Raw genomic sequence first — 27,567 nt, forward strand, 5'->3', positions numbered from 1 at the left:
GCTTTCAGGTGCTGCACACCTGTACTCATCCTATGACCTCCCAGTTGTTTACAGCATTTAATAATCAAGGGCCAATGGTTTTAAACTAAGAGAGGGTAGATTTAAACTGGATGCAAGGAAGAAATCTTTTACAGTGGGAGCGGGGAGGCCCTGGCACAGGTTTCCCAGGGAGGTGGTGGAGGTCCCAACCCTGGAAACATTCCAGGTCAGGTTGGATGGGACTCTGGGCAACCTGATTGAGTGAAAGATGTCCCTTCTCCTGCAGGCTGGTTGGACTTAGGTGACCTACGAAGGTCCCTCCCAACCCAAAGTGTTCTGCGATACTCCTGTGATGTACACAGCCCAGAGCATCTCAGAAGACATTGCTTCACCTGACAGGATGGGGATCTGAGGCAAAAAGCCCCCAAGAAGAGCCCTGAGCCACAACATGAACTCTGCACACCATAGCCCACTGACATTGCTGTTCCTGTTACCTCCTCGCTGCTTCACAATACAAAAGACAAATCAACTCTAAGACACAAAAGTGCTCGAGGAGAGCCACCACGCTGCTGCCATCACCCTGCAATGTCTTTGTCTTGGAAAGGACTCCGGAAGGTGGAGAACATTTATCAGTGTTTTTGAGCAGAACATCCAGAGAAAACATCTCTATTTGCAATCTTCACTCATGGCCCATGTCCTCGGCGGTGTGTTGGGCTTTGGCTCCATCTGGAGCTAACTGACTGCATGTGAACATATTGAGCTGGCAGCAATCTTCCTTGAGGATCAGCTCAGGGCTCTCACCAATTAGCACCCGACTTCTAATTACTAAATTGTCATTTCAGGTCATGATCTCCAGCCTCTTGCCTAGCCTGGGCAGGGGCTTGGTTGTTAATGCACCCCTTTGGTTTGCACCTTGGTCAGTGTTTGAATGAATTTAGCCAGAAAAAACATCAGTGATGATGGGGCAAATGGGTATTTAGCAGCTGAGAGATGCTGTTTGCCCCCTGCACAAGCCGAGCAGCCAGGGATGGCTCTCAAAATGCAATCTCTGTGCAGGGTGTTGGGGCAGGTGAACACAGACCCAAAACACTGAGCCATACCAAGACGTGTCCATAATAGCACATCGAGGTTTTCTCCCAGACATTGGGAAACATGTCTTGGTGGTGGGGAGCTGAGGTCCATGGAGACCCCATGGATCAGGCTGGATGCGTCCCACCATGAGGGCCAGGTATGCCTGATGTGCCATGACATGGCCTGGGGGCCCTGGGAGGTTTGTGCTACTGGATTGGGGTTGCAGGAGATAAAATTTGAGGGGAAATGCCAAATCTCAGCCATCCTGCTGGCAGCACAAAGAGCAACAACAACAGCAACACTCCTCACCCCTTCCTTTGACCTAGGTGCTCCAGGTACGTTTATCCCTTCTGAGCCTGGCAAGCAGCATGTTTGCAGAGGGTCACAGCCCTCACAACCTCTCCTGTCCACTTCTCCCCTCAGCCCCAGCTGCTAAAAAAACCCTGGTTTTCCCAGCTAAATAAATAAAAAATAAATAACCAGGGGTACCCCACTTCTTGCACCACACTCTGAGAGAAGCCCAGTCCCTGTCACTGCACAGAGGAGCAAGAAGCCTCCAGATGGGGTGGGAGGAGGATGGCTCTAGGGTTTGAGGCATTCTTGTTCATTTTCCAGTCCTGCATTGAGTTCCCTGTGCAATCACAGCCAGGCACTCGGAAGCAAGTTGTGGTTGCACCCAACCTGTACCACTATTTCTAGCCCATCACACCACCCTGAGCAGGATCAGCTTGGACAGTGCTTCCCTGAGGCTGCTCAGCTTCTAAGCAGACACCTTTGCCATCAATAGTCATAGAATGGTTTGGGTTGGAAAGGACCTCAAAGCCCATCCAGTTCCACCCCTGCCATGGGCAGGGACACTTTCCAACCTGGCCTTGAACATCTCCAGGGATGGGGCAGCCACCACTGCTCTGAGCAACCTGGGGCAGGGCCTCCCCACCATCATTGTGAAGAATTTCTTTGTAATGTATAATCTAAATCTTCTCCCTTCCAATTTAAAGCCCTTCTCTCTCATCCCATTACTCCATGACCTTGTAAAAGCTCCTCCACAGCTTTCCTGGAGCCCCTTTCAGCACTGGAAGCTGCTCTATGGTCTCCCCAGGGCCTTCTCTTCTCCAGGCTGAACAACCCCAACTGTATCAGCCTGTTCCCATAGCAGAGGTCCTCCAGCCATCGGATTATCTTTGTGGCCTCCTGTGGACCTGTTCCAACAATTCCATATCATTCTTATGTTGCGTATTCCAGAACTGGACAGAATGCTCCATAATAAACCTTATAAATATACATATTCACTCACACTCAACCCCCAGGACAGAGCCGTGCTATTATTCATACAAAGCCCCTTTCCAGACTGATGCAGGGGCTCCTCTCCACCACAGCATCCCCACCTGTCCTGGATTTCCCCAGGGCATTGGTGCAACTGCATTGCAAGAAGTGTTTTCCCACCAGGCCATCACCCTCCTTTTTGTGTCCACTCAGATTTTCCTGAGTTTCTTGTCTCTCATCTCCCTGTCTTCTTCCCAGAGCACCAGGATGATTAGCGTCCTGCAGGCCCTGACAGTCCTCTCTGCACCTCAACGTAGCCCACATTAGCTGTCTTGTTAGCTTTGGATCCAAAATGAATTCACTTCATATTCATTTGTGCTAAGCTCCTCCATCTGGTTTCGTGCCCTCCCCATGATGCTTTCTGAGGCATTAGCAGTGGATCCAATGTTAGTGCCATCAGCAGATTTCCTGGCATCAAATTCCTCTTGAACATCTTTAACCCAAAACTGAGCGCTTTGACCCTTGCACCAGCCCTGTGGAGCACTGGAACCCTCTAGCGTTAGCAATAACTCCATAGGCTGACCCAAAACAGGACAAACCCCTGCTTAGACCCCCACACCTCCAGCTTACACTGGGAAATGCCAGGAAACAAAGCACATTTGGCCCGTGCCACACGTTGTAGAAAAGCTAAAAGTAACCAAACCCAGCATCATTCTTTGGGCAGCGTGGCAAGAATGGGTCAATCCCAGTTTTTGTGTTCAAACCCTTCCATGCGCCTTTTCTACCTTGGCGTCTTCAGTGTCAGATTGGGTGCTCGTCTCCTCATAGAGGTCGGACTCCTCTGAGGCGATGGGGACTTGCACCGTCAAATGGGGGTTGTTAATGAAATTCAGGTGGTCCAGTTCATCCATTAAAAAGTGCTCTTTGCCTGTGACTCCATCCAGGTACTCTGACTTGGACTCTTGGCCAGTGTCCACATGGTTTAGCACAGAGTTGTCCCTCTTACTGGGCTCTTGCTCTTCCTCCGGGGCCACTTTCTTTCCTTTCCACAGCCTGTGTAGCAGTGTAAGGACAGATGTCTTTACAAAGTCGAGTCCCCTGGTGATCCTGTTGATAGCGATCTGCAAATTGTTCATTTCTCCATCATCATCTGATGCCGCCAGGCTATCGGCACTGAAGGAGCTCAGCAGCAAAGCTAAGAACAGGTTCAGCACCTGGAGGGGACAAAAGCAAATATCAGTGCTGATATCCAAAACCACCATCATCCCTGTGGGCTCGAGCAGCAGGGACCAGTCATGGCTGTGGAGAAGTTACCTTCGTCAAGTGTGCCATGGGACTCCTTCCTCCCACTGCCCAGGTCTGGGGGCTGCAGAGATGCCAGTCCCATTGCTGGAGGATATGGACGTGATCCTCCTCAATCCTCCTTAGGCTCCGATACCTTCAGTTGTCACCTCCAGTTACTTCAGCCCTGATTTATTTGCAAGTGATGCCAGTCACCGCTTTAGCCCCACTCAAGCCACTTACCCTGTGAGTCAATCAATATGTCCCTCCCTTTGCTCTCTTGGAGCTCTTGGCCTGGCTGGTCTCCACATGGGACTTCCCAAGCCTGTGGTGCTCCTCCCCACCACCCACAGGGATGCAATCCAGCTTTGTCTCTTCTCTTCCCAGGGATAAACCTCCAGCCTATTGTCCTCCCAGCTGCAAGTCTTCCTCTCCTCTTCCCTTGTGTTGGTGGCTCAGGCAGCCAGCAGGCTCCTGAGGGTCTCCAACACCTTGGAGCCACATAGGAGCCTTAGTTATAGCTGTAACCTTATCCCTTTCTGCCAGAGACCACTCTGCTCCATGCACAGAGACATTTCATCTCAGCACGAGTCAGCTCATAGGATACAAATCATAGAATTCCTAGATTAGAAAAGACCTTTAAGATCATCAAGCCTAACCTACCCGTCCACTACTAAATTATATCCCTAAGCACTTCATTAACTTGTCTTTTAAACACCTCCAGGGATGGCAACTCCACCTCCTCTCTGGGCAGCCTCTGCCAGTGCCCAAGAATCCTTTTGTTGAAGAAATGGTTCCTGATATCCAATCTGAACCTGCTCTGGAGCAACTTGAGACCATTTCTTCTTGTCCTATTGCATATACTTGGGGGAATAGACCAGCACCCACCTCACTACAACCTCCTATCACAGAGTTGTAGACAGTGAAAAGGTCTCCCCTCAGCCTCCTTTTCCCCAGGCTAAACAGCCCCAGCTCCCTCAGCCTCCTCTTGTAAGCCTTGTTCTCCAGCTCCTTCCCCAGCTCTGTTCACATTCTCCAGACGTGCTGCAGCCCCTCAATGTCTTTCTTATAATGAGGGGCCCAAACTGAACGCAGGAAACCAACATTGAGTCCAGGGGCACAATCCCTTCCCTGCTTCTGTTGGCCGTGCTGTTTCTGATACAGGCCAGGATGCCATTGGCCCTCTTGGCCACCTGGACCACTGCCAACAATGGTCTATATAGCTCCAAGCACAGGATCTCTTCTGCTTCCCCCAGATCTCTCCTACTTCACCATGTCCAACACGTGACTGGATCCCATCACAGCCTCGCCCAGCACAGGTGGACTCATTGCATGCGAGAAACTCAGAGCAGCTCACGATTAGAGGAGCGGGACGGGCTCTCCCTGGGGTATGGGAACATTGCAGAACACAGCCATGTTCTTGTTGTGCAGAGTGGCCGACAGGCCGAGCCCTCAGCTGTTGATGTTTGTGCTTTTTTGTGCCAGCAGTGTATCTGAGAAGGGAATTAGCTGCTATCCAAGGTCACTGCTGTTTTCACATGGCTCATACCATCTGACTTCAACCGCATCTTTAAATAAATCCCTACTACCCCATCGGTTTAATACTTAACGTTAAGTACCAATTACAGCTAATCACTGCTATCTGCCCTGGGTTTTTTGGGCAGGAGTCCGTTCCCTCGTCACTCGACTGACTTCCTCCCTCTTCCCTTAATAACTGCAAAGGAAATGCTCAAGGTGTCACTAGCAGTGAAGGATGACTGGCGGTTTCCTTGTTCCTCTGCAGGGGAAGTGGGGAGAAACACATACTTCCCTGCAGCAGGGATGCTCAGGGGGCTGCGCAGGACAAGCTCCAGGACTTGGAAATACCAGAGACACGGCTAGGAGAGCCTGGCAGAGAGCACGAAGAGGGCAGAGGTGGCTCTGTAGGTGGTTGTGCACCACGTTTCTCTACTTAGCTTTAAAGGAACCCCACGCAGCAGCACAGAGCACAGCAGGAGGTGCAAAGCCTGCCTGCAAAGCTGGGGTGCAATCTCAGGGAGGGCTCCACCTCTGAGAGAGCTGCTTCTGCCCTTACCAGCTGAAAATCATGCTGCCCCCAAGCCTTCTCCAGAAGAGTCTCCTGGAGAGGTAGTTGATTGCCCTACTCAAAAAACTGCCTCCAGAAGAGGAAAGATTTCTAGATTACCTTTCGGGGAGAGTCTACAGGGGCCCCAGCTGTGATGGTTCATCATTGCAATTCAAATGAACACCCTCCCCCTTGAAAGGCGGCTTTACAACTTATTGCCAACAGCTGGTTGATGGGCAGTCTGGGGGAACATCAAACTGCTCCCCACCATGAGGTGACGCGTGCACGTCTGCCCAGCATCACCCAAGGACACCCCAGGATGAGCTCTGCCACCAGCAAGGTTCTTTATGCTGCTATGGGGGGCGGTTCAGAGCCCCAAATACCTGTCACGAACCAGGGAAGCCAAGCAGCACTCAAATACCAACTTTCTTCCCTCTAGTGGTCCCCTTCAAGCTGCCCCACCCCTGACCTGAACCATGGGGTGGTCTGGGTTTCCCCCTGGGGCTGCTTTCACCCCTCTGGAGGGTTGTGCCAACTCAGGGCTGGAGCAGCTACCCGAGAGACTTCAGCAGCTCTCTTGGCAGATAAGTTTTCAAAGCAAATTCCAAAGGGCTTACACAACCTCGACAAGGAATAGGAGCAATTCGGCAAGCCGCAGCGCTTCCCTACCCTGCCTTGCACCTTAAGAAGGGAGAGCAGGGCCCACGGAGGCTGGAAAACAAGCTTCAAAGCCGCCAGTGAGCGGGTTACCAAGTTTAGAAAGAATTTCACGCTTGCTTGGAACTTGCAGACCTGCAGTGCAGGCAGCAAGCAGCTCGGGTTAATGGGGAAGGCAACGGGTAGGGAGGGAGGGTGGTGATGACCAGGGTGTTCACCAGGACATGGGGGAAGGAGCTGTGAGCTGCAGAGGGGCCATGCATCCCTGGGATGACAACTGGACCGTGGTGAGGGTGAGGATGCTGGGGATCTGCAAAAGCCTTCTGGGTGGATCTGCTCCCCAAAGTGCCTGGTAGCAAAGCACCTGGGGTGAGCTGGGTATGATGTTGTCTCTATTTCTTCTTGCAGGAGGGTGGAAAATGGGGAAGGAAAGCCTGAAAAGCCATGTGGACAAGGACAACTTGAATCATAGAACAGTTTGTGTTGGGAGGGATCTTCAAGCCCATCCAGCTTCACACCCCCTGCCATGGACAGGGATACCTCCTACTAGATCAATCTGCTCAAAGCCCCATCCAACCTGGTCTTAAACATCACAAGATGAGAGGTGATCTCACCTTGAAGATGAGCTGTCTTTTGTCTGAGAGTTGCTCCTGCATCTGCCTAAGACCTGTTGTTCAGTTTCCCATGCCTCTGTCCCTGATCTAGTTTCAGCTGAAAGCCCCTCAGAACTTATATCTTGCCCTGCTTTATGCAGAGCTGAGCCCACAGAACATCCCCCACTGGGCACACACAGGAGGGAAGTCAAGCCGTTTTTCTGTGCTCCTGTACAACTCCAACAAGACCATGCCTACAGCCCTGTAGATGAGCTGGACAACACCATCCAGAAATTGAGGGGCAGAGGTATCTTCACACCATGACACCCTTTCATCCTTTCTCCCACCCCTCCACTGAAGGTCCATCCAAGCTCCAAGACTCACCACAAGATTCCCAATGACCATAACCATCATGAAGACGATGAGGCACATGGTCTGGCCAGCCACCTCCATGCAGTCCCACATGGTCTCAATCCACTCCCCACAGAGGATGCGGAAGACGATGAGGAAAGAGTGGAAGAAATCGTTCATGTGCCAGCGGGGCAGTGTGCAGTCAAGGGAGATCTTGCACACGCACTCTATGTAGCTCTTCCCGAAGAGTTGCATCCCCACCACGGCGAAGATGAAGACAATGATGGCCAGCACCAGTGTGAGGTTCCCCAGGGCACCCACTGAGTTGCCGATGATCTTGATGAGCATGTTGAGGGTGGGCCAGGACTTGGCGAGTTTGAAAACCCTCAGCTATGAGGAGCAAGGAGAAAAGGTGTTGATTTGCCTGGGGCTTTCATTGCCACAAGGTGTCAGCAAGGCCATGAGGCTAGGATTAAACCTTCATGCTGCAGTTTTATTAAGGCAGGAGAGATTAAACACCCAACTGCTTTGTAAAGACCTCAGACTCCTGCATTCCTAAATATTCATATTGGTTTTCGTATCTCACCTCAATCTCCCCTCTTCCAGCTTCAAGCTATCCCTCCTTGTCCTCTCCTTGCACTCCCTGATCCAGAGCCCCTCCCCAGCTTCCCTGAAGCCCCTTTCAGTATTGGAAGCTGCCTTAAGGTCTCCCTGGAGCCTTCTTTTCTCCAGATCGAACAATCCCAACTCTCTCAACCTGTCCTTGTATGGAAGGGGTTCCAGCCCTTGGATCATCTCTGTGGCCTCCTCTGGATTCACTCCAAGAGATCCACATCCTTCCTCTGCTGAGGAGACCAGAACTGTATGCAGGGCTCCAGGTGGGGTCTCATCAGAGTGGAGTAGAGGAGGAGAATTCTCTCCCTCACCGTGCTGTTGCTACTGCTTTGGATGCAGCCCAGGATATGGTTGGCAGGAGCTGAAGATGCTATTCTCCACCCCACTGGCAATTACATCCTAGGCTCACCTCGTCCCCACCTCACGTACCAAGCGGAAGGAGCGGAGCACAGAGAGACCTTGAACGTTGGCCAGTCCCAGCTCCACCAGGCTCAAGGTGACAATGATGCTGTCAAAGATGTTCCAGCCCTGCTGGAAATACTCATAGGGATCCAGAGCGATGAGCTTCAGGACCATCTCTGCCGTGAAGATTCCTGTAAAGACCTGTGGGAAACAACACCCTGTTATTCTTCTTGAAAGTCAGTGCTGAGCTTTGGTGTGGTGTGGGTTTCACCTCTCTTATTTCATAGAATAATAAAATGTCCTGAGTTGGAACAGAACCACAAGGATCATCAAGTCCAACTCCTGTCCCTGCACGGGACAACCCCAGCATTAAAACTGTGGGGCTGAGGGTGTTTGCTAAAGGCTTCTGGACTACTGTCAGGCTTGGTGCCGTGACTACTTCCCTGGGGAGCTGTTCCAGTGCTCCACCACCCTCTAGGGGAAGAACTCTGTCCTAACGTCCAATCTAACCCTCCCTTGGTGCATCTTCTTGCCATTCCCTTGGGTCCAGAGGGGAGAGCTCAGTGCCTACTCCTCCTCCTCTTGTGAGGAAGCTGCAGACTGTGATGAGGTCTCCTCCAGTCTCCTCTCCTCCAGGACTGACCTGACCAAGAGACTTTATCCGCTCCTCACACACATCCTCTCTAAACCCTTCACCAACTCTATGTCCTCTTCTGAACACCCTCCAGTAGCTTTAGACCCTTTTTATCCTGTGGTACTCAAAACTGCACCCAGTGCTCAAGGTGAAGTTGCACCAGTGTGGAGAAGAGCAGGACAATCCCCTCGCTCCACTGGCCAGGTCCAGTCCCAGTTGAAATTAAGCTCCCCAGCTACTGCCTAGCATGCCTTGTGAAACCATGCTGGGAGTACTGGTGACCGATGGCTTCTGGAGAGACACAAAAGTGCATGTTGGTAGGTGGAAATGAAAAATGAAAGTTTCATTAGCGCAGGGAGACAATGAACGACCACTGAATCTCTGAGATTCCCCCCACCAGGAACTGGGCCGCTACTGGGATGTTCCTGCCTCTTCTGAGCCCTGTGAAAGTTGATCCAGCTTTTACACATTGCTGTAGTCCTGGGACTACAACGGCGCTGTGCATTATCACATTACTGCAGAGTGAGAGCAGCAATGTGACAATTAACATCCCTGATGCTATCAGAGGACATGACATGTGCTGAGGGGCCCTTCGACTAGTTTCACCCTGGAAGTGGATCCTGTTGGAGTGCACAGGTCCAGGCCTCCACTTTGCAGGGAGACTTCTGCACCATCAGCCCAGGGGGTGCTCCCTGACATGCCTGGAGAAGAGAAGGCTGCAGGGAGGTCTTAGAGCAATTTCCAGCACTGAAAGGGGCTCCAGGAAAGCTGATGAGGGGCTCTTGATGAGGGACTGCAGGGACAGGACAAGGAGGAACAGTTTTCAGCTGAAAGAGGGGAGATGGAGGTTGCCCAGAGCAGTGGTAGCTGCCCCATCCCTGGAGGGGTTCAAGGCCAGGTTGGATGGGGCTTTGAGCAACGGGATCCAGTGGGAGGTGTCCCTGCCCATGGGAAGGAGGTGGAACTGGATGGACTTTGAGGTCCCTTCCAACCTGAAACATTCCATGATTCTATGCCCCCTTGCATGCCAGTACACAAACGTCTCCTTCTCTGCTCCTGCCAACCTATCCCTCAGCTCTTCACATACAGCCTGGCCACCTGTCTCCCTGCAGCGAGGCAGGCAGCAGGAACTGCTGCTTTTATCTTGAGCACAGGCAGGTGATGTCAGGGGAAAAACATGTCTCAATGGGAGCTGCTTCTCCTGCTCCCATCTCAATCACCCCTAGCCCTGCTAGTGTTGGGGTGTTCACGCAGCCAGAAGCTGCTGCTGGCCCGAAAGAGAAGCTGGCACTATCTTTGCAGTGTGACCATACTTCGAGCAATGGCAATTAATCCCCTTGTATTTCCTGAATGAAACCAGAGACAAAGTAGCTATCAGCACTGGGCTCCGGCACCAGCATGTGTCACTCCAGTGCATGTGCAGAGAGGTCCAAGCAGGTGCTGGAGCCAAGCAAGGTGGCAGAAGAGGAGATTGCAAGCTTTCTCATCCCTTAGCTGCATTTTCCAGATCTATCAGGGTCCTCCTAGACTTGTCCCACCAGCAGTATGCATCCAGCTGAAAGCCTTTTACCCTGAGGTCTAAGAAGAAGCACCCACAGCTGCCTATGAAATCAGGACAGGCCAGATTTCAGCAGGAAAAGTCCTTATTATTATTATTTTTAATGGTCCTAGCATGGTTGCCTCCTGCTTCACGGGGACCTGTTTGCTCTGAGCATCCAAATGGCCCCTGCTCTGCCACTAACACCCAGCACAGCAAGGATTCTGTGGTGTCAGCCAGGGCTGGCAGCTGCCTGTGCCTAACACTGGATTACAATATAGGAACTGGTTCAGGACATTCTGAAAGGCCATGGCCATTTTTGCATCACTGAGATGCACCAAGGAAGACTGAAATGCACTAAGCAAGGCAGAAACTGCAGGAGAAGGGCAGCAAGGGATGATGGATCCCACTAGCCTGCCACTTCTCTTGATCTTGGGAGCATGATCCACCACAGGGATGCTGTGATCAGACCCACCACCCCACTTGGAGCACTTTCTCAGCAGCTGGGAAGTGTTTCCAGGCAGGAATGCATGCTCTCCAGGTAACACAATGGAGGCAGAGGGGATCTGCCGACCAGGGTGAATGGGGTGGATCTGGACAAGGAAGGACAGGACATCTCTAGCTGCCTACCAGGTTCCCCACGGTCAGCACATTCTCAAACTCCTCTGTCATGGGGTAATGCTCCATGGCCATGAAGACTGTGTTGAGCACGATGCAGATGGTGATGCCCAGGTCCACAAAGGGGTCCATCACCACCACCTTGACAAATTCCTTCAGCTTCACCCACAGTGGACAGCAGTTCCAGACCAGGAATGTGTGGGCAAATTTGTACCACCAGGATGGGCACTTCTGGTGAGCTTCCTCCAGCTCTGAGGGCAGGAAGGAAACATGACATCAGTGTAGGCTTTTCCTGTCCTCCTCCAGGTAAGCTAAGTGCTAACCCCCTTGAAGACACCTCTCTTGAGGTCCTGAACCAGCCCTAAGACATCTATGAGTTTAACATGGGGACTAAAAGGAGGAGCCTTCACATGCCCAAACACAATGATGTTACGCACTTATCCCTCATACCAGAGAGGGATGGGAAGGCAGATAAGTCAGGGAACTGTGGGTCCAATCCTGCTCTCAGCACCTGGGCAGGATTTGAGATGTCCCCACCATGCTAAGACTGCACGGATACCCATGGGAACTGCTCTGGTGTGGCTGCAGGGCTTGGTACTCATTCCCAGGGAGGGCATGGCTGAGAAACCTGTTATTGCTACGGTTGAGACAGGAGCTCTTGAGAAGCCACTCAGCAGCTCTCAGTTAACAATTAATTGCAATCCCTTGCATTTGCAAGCATCATTCTAGTAAGTTGGGATGAAAAACCTTGCTTGAACCCCACTGCAGTGCAGTGAGCTTCTGTGAAGACCCCAGGTCAAGAGTCATCCATCCCATGGGGCTGGAGATGCGGGACAGCTGCTCTCCTTGGTGTATGATGAGCACCCCAAGCCCACCAATGTGCAACAGCAGGGCTAAAACTGGCATGCCCAGGCCTCACACAGACGGGGGAGGACATACCTTCCACAGTATTGGAGATGACACTGATGGCACTCCCTGTCCTCTTCTCAAGGCCTGGCCCATCTTGGTTGCCTACAGTGAGGTGGTTATGATCCGATTTCTCTGGCTCACTGGCTGGGTTGAACTAGAAGGAGAGGAAGTGAGAGGGGATAAATGCAGAGCACTGCAGGCTGTTTAATACACTTAAAGATAGAGTGGGTAGAAAAAAGGGCATGTTCTGGAGAGACCTTGTAGTGCAACATGGGAACTACAGGTAGGCTGCAGCTCCATCCCTGGAGGTGTTCAAGGCCAGGTTGGATGGGGCTTGGAGCAATGGGATCCAGTGGGAAGTGTCCCTGCCCATGGCAGGGGTTGGAACTGGATGGGCTTTGAGGCCTCTTCCAACCCAAACCATTCTGTGATTCTGTGACGCAACCCACAAGAAGCTGGGAACAAGCTCCCACTCTCCACCAGGGTTTATTGCATGGGCAACTTCAAGGAGTAGTAGAGACAGAGCAGAACACGTACATCAATCACCGTTGCAGATCGCTGCAGCACAACCTTGGGGACCACTTGCCCATTGCAGTCCTTTGCCTTGTTCTGGTCGCTGTTCAGGTCTGAGTTGTGCTCCTTCTCGGCCAGGCTGCTGGGCATGGAACTGCTGCTGGATCGCCGCTCCTGCAACTGCACAAACCCCCATCCCCATCATGTGTGTGTCAGCAGGCATTTGGACCTTCCTGTAATCACTGCAGAGCACCAGGCTAAGGAGGAGAATCCAATGTACACCCTGTGCCCCTGTACTCGGCACTGGTGAGTCCGCTGTGTTCAGTTCTGAGCCCCTCACCACAAGAAGGATGTTGAGGCTCTGGAGTGAGTCCAGAGAAGAGCAACGAAGCTGGTGAAGGGGCTGGAGAACAAGAGGAGCGTCTGAGAGAGCTGGGGGTGTTTATCCTGGAGAAGAGGAGGCTGAGGGGAGACCTCATTGCTCTCTGCAACTCCCTGAAAGGAGGTTGTGGAGAGGAGGGTGCTGGGCTCTTCTCCCAAGGGACAGAGGACAGGACGAGAGGGAATGGTCTCAAGCTGCACCAAGAGAGGTTAAGACTGGATATCAGGAAAAATTTTTCACAGAAAGGGTCATCAGGCACTGGCAGAGGCTGCCCAGGGAGGTGGTTGAGTCACCATCCCGAGCGGTACTTAAAAGACGGTGCTCAGGGACATGGTTTAGGGGCAGATAGGAATGTTTGGACTATATGATCCAAGAGGTCTTATCTAACCTGGTGATTCTATGATTCTATGTTTGCTGCTGCAGAACTTGGGCAGCAAACTTGTATCCTCATGAGCACTGGCCCAGGTTGCCCTGCAAAGTGGTGGCTGCTCCATACCTGGAGGTGTTCAAGGTCAGGTTGGATGGGGCTTTGAGCAACCAGATCCAGTGGGGGATGTCCCTGCCCATGGCAGGGGGTGGAAGTGGATGGGCTTTGAGGTCCTCTACAAATCCAACCATTCTATGATTGATTGTATGATTCAGAAAGCCGTTGGGCAATTCACTGGTTAATTTGCTCAGGGAAAGCTGGACATAGCATCCACTTCATTCTCAGCCCTTGAGTCCCCATCCCTTGTGCAGGGCAGGGCTTGCATGGACCCAAACTGCAAACAGCAGCAGCCAGATAAGGGCAAGCAACTTCCGCTGAGATTGCTGTGGGTTGGTGCAGATAAGCACCAAGAGATAGAGGTTCAAGAGAGAGGAAAACACTGTTTTGCATCTCTACACACTGTTCTGTATCTCTGTGTGCGAGGAATCTGGTATTTGCCCAGACTAACAGACTTGCAGGGATGTTTCCTGTGGATGTTGCTGGCATAGATCAAAATTAGAGATGGAAAACAACAGGGCAGCAGTATCAGACATCATAGAAGCTCTTGCCCACAATTTTATAGGCATATTGTGCTGAGAAGAGGCTCCCAAGGACAACAAAGGAGCTATGGTAGCACCCAAGGACTGCAATGGAGCAGATGGGTGGAAATGAGGCAGGTTCAGACACCATCTTGTTCGATGCCAGCTCAGAGAAACATCACTGCCACCCCTCTGCATGAGGGTTCTGCTCATGTGAGTAAGTATCAAGTGTGGGTATCTGCTCATGTGTTGGGGGACAGTAGAGAAGCCAGACCCCAGGAGCTGTGCCTCCACTCCTTCAAGGACACTGGGACCTCCTTGGGTTGGACACAGGGTCTCTCAAGCACTTTCTGCTCTTTCCAGTCTTGGCCAAACACAAATAGTTCGCAAATTCATTTAGTTTTGCAATTGCCCTCTCTTCCTTGAGTGTTTCTTCCATTCCCTGATCATGCCTGTGCCTGCCCTTGACGTGCTGCAGGAAGATAAATTGTCAGGTCTGGAGCCTTTTATGCCTTGTTTCTCACCTCCTCCTTTCAAGCAATGCTGCACCTCCCTGATTCACCTCTTTGCTGCCTCCCAGTGCTCCGTGTGCTGGTGTTTGGATGTGAGAATTACAACTTTTCAGCCTTTTTTCCCCTCTACCCAGGACAGGATCTCAACTTTTGGATTCAGCTGTGATCCTCAAAATAGTTAATTAATACCTTCACTTAATATGGACCAAATGGGCCTATTCTTCAATTTTACATAAATAGAGCCACCACCATGCTTGTCACTGTCCCCCCTTTTCTCTCCTCTCTTCCCATGGTCTCTCATTTTGGTCTCTACACTTTCCACCAACCATCTTCTCTTGCTCCTCTTGATGCTTCTTCAGCTGCTCCATGAGCTGCTGGAATTCCTCCTCCTTCTGCTGCTCCTCAAGCATGGTGGCATCATTTTGTTCTGCATAAGCCATGGCAACTACTGCGAGGATGAGGTTGATGAGGTAGAAGGAACCAAGAAATATAACCACCACAAAGAAGATCATGTACGTTTTCCCTGCTGCGCGCAGTGTCTGTGGAAAGAGGAGGCACAGATTGTCACATCACCTCAGCTTGGTTTGGTGGTGCTTCCAACAAAAGGTCTTGCAATAGGGCACCCTCCAACCCACCTCCAGTTGCCCAGAGAAGTGGTGGCTGCCCCATCCCTGGAGGGGTTCAAGGCCAGGTTGGATGGGGCTTGGAGCAACTAGATCCAGTGGGAGGTGTCCCTGCCCATGGCAGGGGGCTGTAACTGAATGAGGTTTAAGGTCCCTTCCAATCCAAACCAGTCTATGATTCTATGATTTGCACAAGGATAAATATTCGGTGCCTACCAGCTGGAAGAGGTTCTCCCAGTAGTCCTGTGTCATGAGACGGAAGAGGGCCAGGAAAGCCCAGCTGAAGGTGTCGTAGCTGGTGTAGCCATAGTTCGGGTTCCTCCCCGCCTTCATGCACTCGTATCCTTCAGGGCACTTCCTACCAAAGGAGCCACGGGGGCAGCTGGTGTGAGGCCGTGGCACTGTCCCTCCTGCACCCCCACTGAAAAGCTCCATCCCTGGAAGAGCTGAGATGTTTCAGCAGAACCCCCCAAGTCGACAGAGTTGGGATGCCTGGACTGATACCTCCCAACCAGAACCTGATACCGTTGGGATGCTTGGACTGATAACCCCCAAACTGATACAGTTGGGATTCTCATACAATTCATCTGCAGCCAGGACAATTTACAAGTTTCCAGCCCTGTTCTTGTCCCATTGCAAGCACCAGTGGTCCCAGCGGCTGCACTGGCTGCCTCATACCCTCCCAGAGAACCAGGGGGACATTGGCCGCCAGCACAAGCTGCACTCACCCAGCATCACTGCTGTTCCCACAGAGCAGGGCATCAAGTGCTCCCTCCAGAAAGTAGTGATTGACTTTGCAGTTGGGGAAAGAGCAAAACATGAAAAAAAGAAAGTAAACACATTGATTTTCAAGTTCTTGGCAGCTCCTCACTATCAGGGAAAGCCAATGCTGGACACTGGGTCATCTCTTTGGCACCAGCTCAAAGAGCTCATGACATTGTTTCACGGACCCAACAAGATGCCTCCCAAACTCATAAAGAGCTCTGGAAACAGCCAGGTTGGCCAGGATCAGGCATCCAGAGAAGGTGGGTTCACAGGTGGTCAGAGGATCAGGGCTTGAAGTCAGTCTGTATGATCTTAGAGGTCTTTTCCAACCTTAATGATTCCATGGCTTCTGCTGAGTAAAGTTCAAAAGGACCACCAAGTATGGGGGACTGCAGGGGTCCCAAAAAGCCTGGAGACTGTCTGCTGCTGCTCCATGGCTATCGACTTCCTCCTGCAGCTCCCATTCCAACCAGCCCTTAGCTGGTGGGGAAACCCACCATTGCTCTGAGACCAAGGGTCCATAAACTCTTCTTTAAAGCTTGGTGGCAGACCCAGAACCACAGGAACTGTCACCAAAGGTGATCTACCCGCAGGAACATGTAGATGGGCACCAAGAGACCCCCCATGCTAGGACAAGGCAGGGGACAGTTTGACCCCATCATCTAGCACAGCCCTTCCAGGAGCCACACAGCGATTTCTAGAGCTTCCTGAAAGCAGCCCCAGCTGTGACTGGTCTCTTGCCACCAGGCTTTTATTTAACATACATGTGCTCATCAAGGAGATGCCTTGCTTGTGAAACACCAGGCAAAATGGTTTTGGCTGGTTCCCAAGAGCCGTTAACCTGAACGCACGACTGCAGGGCGCTTCTATTTGCACTGCACTCATCACATCCTATAGATTGAATTTGCATCCCTATCAAGAAGCCTTCCTGTAATTAATGCCAGAGTGACTTGTACAGTTGGGCAAAGCAGCTCAGCCAAGACGTAACCCAACCTTCTGCTGAGCTCTGCTGAGTGCCCAAAAAGAGACACAAAACATCCCTGTGGAGCATCTGCCACTGTGCAGCTCTGCCAGGCAGGTTTCCTGAGATTCTTACATTTTCTCGGAGTTTAAAAACCCAAACCTAAAGAAAAACTAAAAAAACCCACTGTACTTTTTTTGGTGAAAGTTGTTTCAGAGAAGTGGTAGGAAAGACTCGGTTAATTGCCCAAGGACCTATGCTCGATCCTCTCTCCCCCTCCTTCCTATCCTTCTGGTCCCTCACTGTAAGAAAGGCATTGAAGGGCTGGAGCACATCTAGAGAAAGGGAACAGAGCCAGGGAAAGGCTGGAGCCCGGGGGTTCTGGGAGTGGCTGAGGGCCCTGGGGCTGCTTATTCTGGAAAAGAGGAGGCTGAGGAGAGACCACATCACTCTCTGCAGCTCCTGGAAAGGAGGAAGATCAAGGAAACTGAGGAGCAAACCAGGTTGATGGGTCAATGGAGAAGGGAATACATGAATGTTTACCTTCATTGTTGATGTAGGCCTCAAAATCAAAGGTGTTGTTGGTTGTGAAGTTGCTGGTGAAGTTGCCAATGAAGTTGTTGGTGAAGTTGCTGTAGAGCGTTGCATTGACCAACGTGTCATTGTCCAGCCACAAGTCTCCCAGCAAGGTGTCATTAGAGGGGGGCCACCGCACACACTTCTGCCGGAGGTTCCCCATGAAGAGCTGGAGGCCAACAAGGGCAAACACGCTCAGGCAGAAGACGGTGAGGATCATGACATCCGAGAGTTTCTTCACTGACTGGATCAGAGCCCCAACAATCGTCTTCAGCCCTGGGGGGAGGCATCACTGGTGAGCTAATTATTTGCTAATCATGGAGAACGTCCCATGGTGTTCCCAAAAGATGCTGGATTCAGTTGGATTTATGGTACCACCAAGTTCTCCCATATGCTCAGACCCTCTTCTCTGCCCCACGTTGCACCCCAGATGCCCCTCTGTGCCCACATATTTCTGGCTGGCAAACATCCTTCCCCAAAAACTGTGCCCCTCTGACAAGTGCTATTCGAGCCTCCTCAGGTCGGTTTAACCTAAGTATCACAAGGCAAAGCCCACCTCTGCTTGGCAGCCAGCGATTCCTTTTGGCTTTATTTTTTTCCCCAAACACCAAAATCTGGCCTTTTTTGGCTCAGTCTGCCAGAACAGACCTCTTTGCTGTGACACATGGGAAAGCTATTTGCCACCCCAGCTTGAAGATGCTGAGCACCACTCTCAGCTCCAGAAAAGCTTCCATTGTCCAACCACCCCCATGTACTGCATTCTCATGGGTGGTTAGGAGCCCAGTCAGATGCCTCAGTCTGATCCTTTCAAGCTGGAGAAACCTCAGTGTGTCCAAACAAAGGTGATGAAACATCTGCATTAAGCAGCAGGACTAACTCATCTCTATCCCTCAGCATCACTGTTTCCTTCACAGAGAAGGCTTGCCTAGAGATCTTTGATGAGCTTTTGACACGGAAGATGTTGTTCCCATTACCTAAGGTCTACATAGATGATGGGTGATGCTGGGACAACCTGACATTGATCTTAAAGGCAGCTCTAAACACAGAACGTTCTCACGTGAAGGCAGTTCTCCAAAGACGCATGATTTTGAGCCCTGTCATCATGCCAGGTCCCCCCCTTCCCAAAACTATTTAGGTAAAACCATGTTCTCCAAGGACTTCTCTATGTTGGGAAGCTGCTGAGGACAGCCAACATAAAAGAGCTTATTTTTGCAACTGCTATTTCTGCAAAGCCTCTTGGGGGGCTGTCATTCCAGAAAGAAGCAGCAGATTATGTTTTACTGGATGCAATTTTTAGCCTGTTTGATGAACGCAAAAAAATATGAACCCTAAAGATCTAGAAACTGCAGGGACACAAGAATTTATTCACCATAAGAAATTACCATTTTTGGATCAACCCTGTGCAGCTCCAGGCTTGGGAAAGATTGGCTGAACAGCTGCTTGGTGGAAAGGGACCTAGGGGTGTTGGTTGACAGTGGCTGAACATCAACCAGCAGTGGCCTAGATGGCCAAGGAAGCCAACGGCATCTTGGCTTGGATCAGCCATGGGGTGGCCAGCAAGAGCAGGGTTGTGCTCAGCAATGGTGCAGCCGCACCTCGAATCCTGGGTTTGGTTTTGAGCCCCTTGCTCCAAGAAAGACCTTCAGGGGCTGGAGTGCATCCAGAGAAGGGAATGGAGCTGGGGAAGGAGCTGGAGCCCAGGGGTTTTGGGAGAGACTGAGGGCCTGGAGAAGAGGAGGCTGAGGGGAGACCTCATAGCTCTCTGCTGTTCCCAGAAAGGAGCCTGGAGTGAGGTGGGTGCTGGACTCTTCTCCAAAAGGGACAAAAGACAGGATGAGAGGAAGTGGCTTCCAGTTGCACCAGAGCAGGTTTAGATTGGATATTGGGAAAATTTCTTTACTGACAGAGTGCTGAAGCCCTGTCAGAGGCTGCCCAGAGTCTTCATCCCTGGAAGGGTTAAAAAACTGTGTGGCCATGACACTTCAGGACATGGTTCAGTCAGCATGGTGGGGTTGGGCTGATACTTGGACTGGATGATCTTAGAGGTCTTTTCTAACCACAATGACTCCATAGTTCTATGATCTATGCCTCTTCAAGGGGTCTGACCTATAATTTACGTGGTATCAAAGCTGGGTATGGAAATGGTATCAAAGCTGGGAGAAAAGCCACCAGAGGTATTTGATAACATGCTCCTGACAAGGCCAGCTGGATGTCTGGGGGGATACCAAACACTCACCACATGGCTCTTGCATGCATACCCATTAAATATCTCAGCCCCAACACCAGAGCAGTCAGCTGTGGGGACAAACGTGAATTTATGGCTCCAACGAACAAGCAAAGCGTACTGGTTAATTAGACACATAAACATGACGTGAGCACCAGCCCAGTTGATGCCATCTCCAAGGAGCTGTAAAAACATCATGTCTAGCTTTTCTGTGACAACCAAGTAAGCACAGCTAATTTAAAGATGTAAAAATCAGCAGAATCTAACCCAAAATGTCAATTATAATGTGGAAAATCAGTTACAAGTGTTGAATATCTTATTTCTCCTCTTTTCTTTTAGAGCTGCCAAAAGAACCAAAAGGAATTGCTTTGAACTATGTGGAAACCTCTCAAGGAAGGGGAAAACAGGGAGAGGAGATCCCTTATTTAAGTCCTACCTGGTATCACAGTGATGGTTTTCAAGGCACGGAGGACGCGGAAGGTCCTGAGAGCTGAGATGTTGCCCAGGTCCACAAACTCAGTGATGTAGCTGCAGGACAGGAGAGGAGAGGGCTTCAAGGGCTTTGCCAGCCACCCACTCCCCTGTTTCTGAGCCCTCCTCCCCAGGGTCTCCTCCACCCAAGGTAGAGTGGCCAGAACTTCTGTCCTCCTCTAATCCCTTCAAACTCACGCCATGGAGATGACCATGAAGTCCAGCCAATTCCACGGGTCACGCAGGAATGTGAAGTCATCGATGCAGAAGCCTCTTGACAGTATCTTGATGAGGGATTCGAAGGTGTATATCCCAGTGAAGGTATATCTGAAATGGGAATGGTGACTCGAGATGCCCACCTGCGTTCAAGGGCCAGCTCAGGAGGAGCTTCTGTCCACCTCTACCTGTGGTAGCATCCTGAGGAGCTGAGTTTAGGGGCTCATGGTCACAGACTGCTGGATTCTCAGAATGTTTCAGCACTGGGGGACGTTTTTGCCTAACACCATAAGACAAAATGGGACTTCTTGAGGTACCATACCCTTTGGTGACTGTTCTGCAACACCTCTGATTCCTGCAGATGTCCCACCCACCGCACTCTGTCAAACCCTGCTGAGACCAGGCTTCGCAAAATCGCAGCAGAAAATGCTGGATTTTCCCCTTCCCACTTGGGGGCTGGCTGTCCATGCTCCTTGGACTCATGGATCTGTTCAGCCTCTCCAGAACATCACTACTGACTCAACCCAACTTGCTCAGAGGTGGTCTCCCATCACAGGGACTCCACCAGGTTTTGAGCAGGTCTGAAACACTCCCATTCTTTCCAATGCTTAATGAAGAGTGCAGGTGTCCTTTCTGAGATCAAGAGGGTCACCAGCATCTCCCAATGACACCTCTCCTTGTCTGAAGTGTCTGGAACCCAACATCCCTCTCTCATCCTTGGTCCTGTCCCTCCTGAGGATCATCAGGGGAGGACTGCAGCAAGCAGGGACTTACTCCACGTTCTTGGACCACGCCGGGGGGTTGCTCAGCGTCATAAACACACAGTTGGTTAAAATGGTGATCATGATGAACATGCTGAATAATTTAAAACCCAGTCAAGGAGAAATGCTGCGGCTGTCGCCTGGATTCCCCTCTTCACAGAGTTATGAAACCAGCCATCCCTGCTCCTCTTGTCCTGGTTCTCACCTTGTTCCCATGCCCTGACTTACTCCTCCTGCAGTTCTCTCCCAGCTCAGCCCCTTGATCACATTTTGTGCTTGGTCTCCCTGTTCACATCCATGGTCCCTGCCCTCCTTTCCTGGTCCTCTTCCCATCTTCATGACACTGGATCTTCTTCCCTTCTTGTAACCTGCGCTCCTTCCTCTCCATCACTCCAGGATACAGCTTCCTCCATTTGTCTGATCCTTCTGCTACAGTCACCCCCTCTTTCTCCTCCTACGTCCTGGCCACCAACCCCTGCTGCCAGCAGAGCTCTGCTGGGGTCACTTCCCACCCATCCTGTGCCCCTCTTGCTCTTGGGGATCTCTCCTATCTTTCCACCTTTGCTTGTCTTAAACCAGAAGCCTCAGTGCTGCCTAAGTTACCTCCCTCCCTGTACTCTAATGTCCTAGTTCTTCTGCTTCCCCTCTCCTAAAGCATCCTTTGAGCTCCCCAATTCACCCACCTCCCAGACAGGACAGGATCTCCTGACCCGTAAACATATTCCTTCCTTTCCAAGACCCTGAATGTCTTCCTAGGAAGCTCCACCACTTAAGTTTTTTTCCCTTCTCCAACCAATACCAAATTCTTGTTGCCACTAAGATGCCCAGAGCCTTTGGGAACCCACTCCTTGGGAAGGGACCAAAGCACTGGGATGTCTGGGCAGTGGGTCTTGGCCATGGTAGGGGCCAGCCCAGGAGATTCGCTCACCACACAATTACAAAACACTTCTCTCAGTCCTGTCCCAGGGCTGTTTGCACTCTGAGCATCAGTGTTTTAACTTGGCAATGGAGCAGCATCACAGAGGACAAGGATATGAATGGATAAGCACTTTGATGGCTCCTCTGCGGATAGGATGGAAGGGCCCCAGCATGTAGAGGGAAGGAGTTGCTGAAAAGCGGAAGATGGACTTCCCTTTGTTGAGGACTATGAACGTCTGTGGAGAAAAGAGAGGAAGGAGATGGGTTAGCTCTTCTGCATCCCTCCAAGCAACCCACAGCTCAAGAGCTGCCACTAGAAGTGAGATGTCAGTGTATGTTCTGCCTTTCCAAAGGCTTGAGACTTTGCCAGGGAACAGATGATCTGCTTTGGAGGAGAAACAACCACAACAATATGAGAAAGGGGATCACCAAGATGGGCTCTGATCATACCCTGGGACATGGGGGAAAGAAGGAGAGGTCGATGCTTTGGCCTTTTCATTTGGGCTTACATCAAATGCCAGGTCTACCCATCAGCTAAGCTCTCCTCACCTTCTTATCTCTGTAGAAAGGGTCCAGGTCCTCCAGAGGTGTTCCGATGAGTTCCAATGGTGGGTCACCATAGATGAGGGGCAAGTTCTTCCCAGCTTCCAGGTCACTGCTGGGCTTGAGCTCCTCTTCCTCGGGCATCTCCACATGCTGCCGCTTTATCTTGAGTGCCTCTGCCTCAGCAATGCGCTGCTCGATGGCAGCAAGCGAGGCAGGTGTGAAGGGGCGAAGGTTCTCAGGGCCTGGGATGTACGGCAGGCCGGCCATCCTCTCATTCTGCTTCCAGAATGCCTGCGCCCAGCCTGTTGGGGAGAGGGTGGCTGAGAAAACAATGCCAGTTGACGTCAATTGGGGGCATTTTTACTCAGCCTTCAAAGCAAGGTGGCGGCAGGATCTCAGTAAGGCTTCGCAAACAGCTTTATTGCAGAAATATTGAATCATAGAATGGTTTGGGTTGGAAAAGATATCAAAGCCCGTCCATTTCAACCCCCCTGCCATGGGCAGGGACACCTTCCGCTGGATCAGGATGCACAAAGCCCCATCCAACCTGACCTTGAACAACTCCAGGGATGGGGCAGCCACCACTGCTCCAGGCAACCTGGGCCAGGGCCTCCCCACCCTCATGGCAAAACGTTTCTTCCTAAGATGTCATCTCAATCTCCCCTCTTTCAGCTGAAAACCACTCCCATTGTCCTATCCCTGCACTCCCTGATCAAGAGCCACTCCTCTGAATTTGCAAGAGAGATTACCATGCATGGATCACTTGCAGATGAAGCACTACATGTAATCCTTCTCCTCCTAGATCCTCATTCAGCCTCCTCTCAAATATTATCATCATCTTGGACATTCCCTAGGGCACCACAAGAGCTGTGTGGCCAGTGTCCCTGTCACAAGCTGGCTGTTGTTAGACATGCAATTTCACCCTGTTGAGGTTGTTCAACAAAATAAAACACCTTTGACATGACCAGCACTGCTTCAGCTGTTTCCCCTTTGTAATACACAGGAAGGGACTGGAGGCTTTCCTCCTGCACACGTGGTGCTCAAAGCAAGAGGTTCCTCAGCCAGAAGAGGTTGGTCCTACAAAGTCAGTGGCCATTTCACAGCAACAGTCTGTAGGAAACATGAATAACCTGTGGTACTGGATGACTCTGCTTGCAAAAGGAAGGGCTTAAAAGGATCATCTTGAGTCAAAAATGAATGATTGAATGGTTGGACTCGATGATCCGGTGTGTCTCTTCCAACCTGGTTATTCTATGATTCTATGAAAAAGCAAGGCAATAATGGGACTTTCTACTGTTACAGACACCACGATGTCTCCTCAGACAGGAATAGGATGGCCCATTGCAGAAAGAGAAGGGTGGCTACGCTGAGCAGCAGAACTGGGGGAGTGGCGGATTTCACCCAGAGGAACATGTCTGAGCATGGGCTAGAAACCTCGGGATGAGGTTGTGACATCATCACACTCTGCAAGGTGGGGAGGAGGGGCAGGTGCTGAGCTATTCTCTCTGGACTGGAGGGAATGGCAGGACTACATGCCAAGGGAGGGTTAGGCTGGACATTAGGAGCAGGTTCTTCCCATAGAGGGTGATGGAGCACTGGAACAACTCCCCAGGGAAGCAGTGATGGCTCCAAGTCAGACAATATTCCAGAAGCCTTTGGTCAATGCCCTCAGGCACATGGTGTGAATGTTCAGGTTGTCCTGTGCAGGGACAGGAGTTTGACTTGATGATCCTTGTAGGTCCCTTCCAACTCAGGACATTCTATGATTCTATGAAACCCCTTCCAAAGCCTTCCTACATATCAGAAAGGCTCTTGCTTTGAGTCCCCCTTCCTCGGTATCGCCCCAATATCTATTCAATTATTAAACACCAGCTTGTTTCAATGATGAGCCCAATATACCACAACACTTGGTTTCACTTCACAGGGATACTGGCACGAATGCACCTCTACCCCTCCCCAAACTGAGCATCCCAGGGAGAAGCAGCAACTCCTCCATGCACCGAAATTTCACAAGATACTCCTGAGCACCTGCTCCTGAAAAAGCTTTAGGATCAGTACTCCTCACAGCACCAGCCCTGCCACACTGAGAGCTGGAAACCTTCAACCTTTTGTAATTTAGGAGACCTGGACATTTATAGCTTTGATAGGAAGAGAGACTCTGAGTGAATAACGGTATCAACACATTCCTATGGTGATTATAAAAACAAGAGACAAAAGCAGTGGCAAAGGAAGGTATTGATTTTGACAAACTGCATTTTAGAAACCATCCCATTCCCTTGTTGTTGCTGCTGGATTGAATCTTACTGTGCACCAACGATTTGCTTCCGCTGGGGTGGTCGATCTCCACAGCAGCATAGTGTTGGGGGGGAGGGTATTACTGCTCACCCTCCATCACATCCAGCCTCAGGGATGAATAAGGGACCAGCCCCCAGCTACGTTTCTTGGGCTGAGACCATCATTGCAGTGCCAAAATAGCCCCTACTTGACTCCAGCACCAGGGCTTTGATGCATGTTCAAAATGCAGCTGGCAGAGGCATGGGAAAAACTTGCTGGCTTTTTGGAACTGGGCAAAATATAGAAAAATCAAGTGGAAAAGGATCTATTTTCATATTTAAACCTGTTTTAGAAGATGAAGACTTCGTCCTTGCTGAACAGGTTGCCCAGAGGGTGGCTGCCCCATCCCTGGAGGTGTTCAAGGCCAGGCTGGATGGGGCTTGGAGCAACCGGATCCAGTGGGAAGCATCCCTTACCATGGCAGGGGGTGGGACCGGGTGGATTTTAAGGTCCCTTCCACCCAAAGCATTTTACAATTTAAAATTCTAAACAAGGTTATATAGGATAAATGGAATTATTGCAATATGGAGTCCAGCACTGCCCACAACCCTGCTTGTAGCCCCAGTTGCTGTAAAACAGAGAGTCTAGAGCAGCAACTGCAGGGGAAGCAGGGCCCCATCTCACCCCAGACCCACTGGACTTCAAAGGTGAGTCCTCACCAAAGCAAGAAAAGGGGATTTCTTGCCACTACGTGTCTCTGAGGGGCAGTGCCCACGTCAGTGGGTCAGCAGGGCACCATCATTGCTGCTTCTTATCCAGGGTTATTCTGGATTCACACCCATTTCACACTTTACTTGAACAGCTCTGTAAGCCTGCCCTTTGCATTCCCTTGCTACCAGTGGCCTTGAAGTTCAAGGGTGGGGGAGGGGGTTCTGCCCCTCTGCTCTGCGATGATTCTTTTTGTAGAATCATAGAATGTTGGCTTGGTTTGGTTTTTTTATGATTCTATGAAAGGCCTCAGCTCAGGTGCCACAGTAACAAAAGTGTTACCTAGCTTAGCTGGGAGTCCAAAATTTCATAGAATGGTTTGGGTTGGAAGGGACCTCAAAGCTCATCCAGTTCCAACACCCCACCATGGACAGGGACACTTCCCACTGGATCAGGTTGCTCCAAGCCCTATCCAACCTGGCCTTGATCACCTCCAGGGAGGACATCCATAACAAATTTGAGAAGGCAGCTGAGTAAATCACAGATCAGAGCTTCCGAGAAACATTTAGAGTGGCTCATTTCTTAGCAGGAAAGCCAATGGGGTAAGAGTCTACCCTTAAGAAGGGATTCTGGTGGTACTCAGGTCCTGAGAAGATCTGGAGCAGAGCCCCATGGGACCACGGGGGTGATTTGTGCCCAAGGCAGCACCTGTTGCTATTACCTATTGGAGGTGCAAAAAGTTTGATGTCCGTTATTTACAGCAGCTGCTACAAATGTGCCAGGATGTGCCAGGCTGGGAGCAGAGGGGCTGTTCACCCCCTCCTGGCGGGTTGTCCCACTGTGAGCTGCTTCACTTGGTGGTGGGACCCCACTGTTTGCCCCACACTGGTGTAGGAATTGGGCGTACTGGGGGAAGGAGAGCTTAACCCAGCCTCCGCAGAGCCTGCATTTGGCTCATTGGTTGCTTCTCTTTCAGGAAGCAGCGATCAGCCAAAGATGCTGATGGAACCCCAGGGCTGTGGTGTGTGGGAGCTTCATGTAGGCTTAAGCCCTGATCCTGCTCCCTGGGGTCATCCCAGCATCTCTGGGTGGCCACAAAGGAGTCAGAGCAGGATCAGTTGCTGCAAAAGATGCCAAAAAAGCCAGAAAGCATTTCCATGCCTGGGGCAACATCCCCTTTGAGTATCCCCTGCTTAGGCTTGGGTGATGCTGTGGGCTGTCAGCATTTCCTCCTGCAGCTACAAACTCCATCCATGCTTAGTGCGGCTGGAGCTGCTCCATCAGCAGCTGGACTTGCGCAACGTAGCATGATGGGTTCAGCCGAGCAAGCAGAAGAGGAGATGTGGGCCAAACACAAAGCTGGTGTTTCTCACTCCCGATCCTCTCCAGCATTCACTCCTGCTGGGGGAGGAATGAGCAGAGTCATGGGGCTGCAGAAACCTGACTCCTGCAGTGATCCATGGTGGCAGCTGGAGGCACGGCCACCCGGCTAGGACCAAGGGCTGGGTGTAGGGAGTGCGAACAGGGAATTGCTGGGGGTTTTGAGGGGCAGCATCCACTGGGAGGCTCTGGGGAAGATGTGGGCCATGCAGCACTCTGTGAGTCCAAACCTTGGAGAGCAGTGTGCAGCTAAAGGGGCTGGAGCCCTGTGGAGCAATCACACGGCCTGTGCTACAGGCTTACCCTACCAGCTCTGCAAAAAACACTTTGCAGGGATATTGAGGCTGGCCAGACCACAAAGCTGCTCTGAGTCCTCGGGAGATGAATCATAGAATGGTTTGGATTGGAAAGGACCTCAAAGCCCAACCAGTTCCAGCCCCCTGCCATGGGTAGGGACACCTCCCCCTGGATCTGATTTCTCAAAGCCCCATCCAACCTGACCTTGAACCCCTCCAGGGATGGGGCAGCCACCACTGCTCTGGGCAACTTGGACCAGGGCCTCCCAACCCACACAGGAAAACATTTCTTCCGAAGAACTCATCTCAACCTCCCCTCTTTTGGTTTAAAACCATTCCCCCTCATCCTGTCCCTGCACTCCCTGATCAAGAGCCCCTTCCCAGCTCTCCTGGAGCCTCTTTCCATACTGGAAGCTGCTCTAAGGTCTCCCTGAAGCCTTCTCTTCTCCAGGCTGAACAAC

General features: G+C 51.2%; 1 protein-coding gene across 2 annotated transcripts in view; it reads right to left on the reverse strand.

Moving 5' to 3' along the window:
• SCN4A (sodium voltage-gated channel alpha subunit 4) overlaps positions 1-27,567 on the reverse strand; it is a 49,813-nt gene that overhangs the window by 15,427 nt on the left and 6,819 nt on the right. The window contains exons 2-16 of one of the 2 annotated variants that reach the window (XM_069877102.1): positions 22,452-22,750; positions 22,020-22,138; positions 20,998-21,087; positions 20,206-20,334; positions 19,973-20,064; positions 17,280-17,588; positions 15,739-15,802; positions 15,227-15,368; positions 14,714-14,926; positions 12,513-12,668; positions 12,006-12,129; positions 11,079-11,317; positions 8,305-8,478; positions 7,294-7,650; positions 3,099-3,527 (exon numbers count right to left, since the gene is read on the reverse strand). In XM_069877102.1, the coding sequence (XP_069733203.1) occupies positions 3,099-3,527; positions 7,294-7,650; positions 8,305-8,478; positions 11,079-11,317; positions 12,006-12,129; positions 12,513-12,668; positions 14,714-14,926; positions 15,227-15,368; positions 15,739-15,802; positions 17,280-17,588; positions 19,973-20,064; positions 20,206-20,334; positions 20,998-21,087; positions 22,020-22,138; positions 22,452-22,715 (2,901 nt within the window). In that variant the 5' untranslated portion in view covers positions 22,716-22,750. Of the gene's footprint in view, positions 1-3,098; positions 3,528-7,293; positions 7,651-8,304; positions 8,479-11,078; positions 11,318-12,005; positions 12,130-12,512; positions 12,669-14,713; positions 14,927-15,226; positions 15,369-15,738; positions 15,803-17,279; positions 17,589-19,972; positions 20,065-20,205; positions 20,335-20,997; positions 21,088-22,019; positions 22,139-22,451; positions 22,751-27,567 lie in introns of those variants that run through there. The other variant, XM_069877101.1, reaches the window with a different exon arrangement.

This window comes from Phaenicophaeus curvirostris, chromosome 26, assembly GCF_032191515.1.
Source record: "Phaenicophaeus curvirostris isolate KB17595 chromosome 26, BPBGC_Pcur_1.0, whole genome shotgun sequence".
Lineage (NCBI taxonomy): Eukaryota > Metazoa > Chordata > Aves > Cuculiformes > Cuculidae > Phaenicophaeus > Phaenicophaeus curvirostris.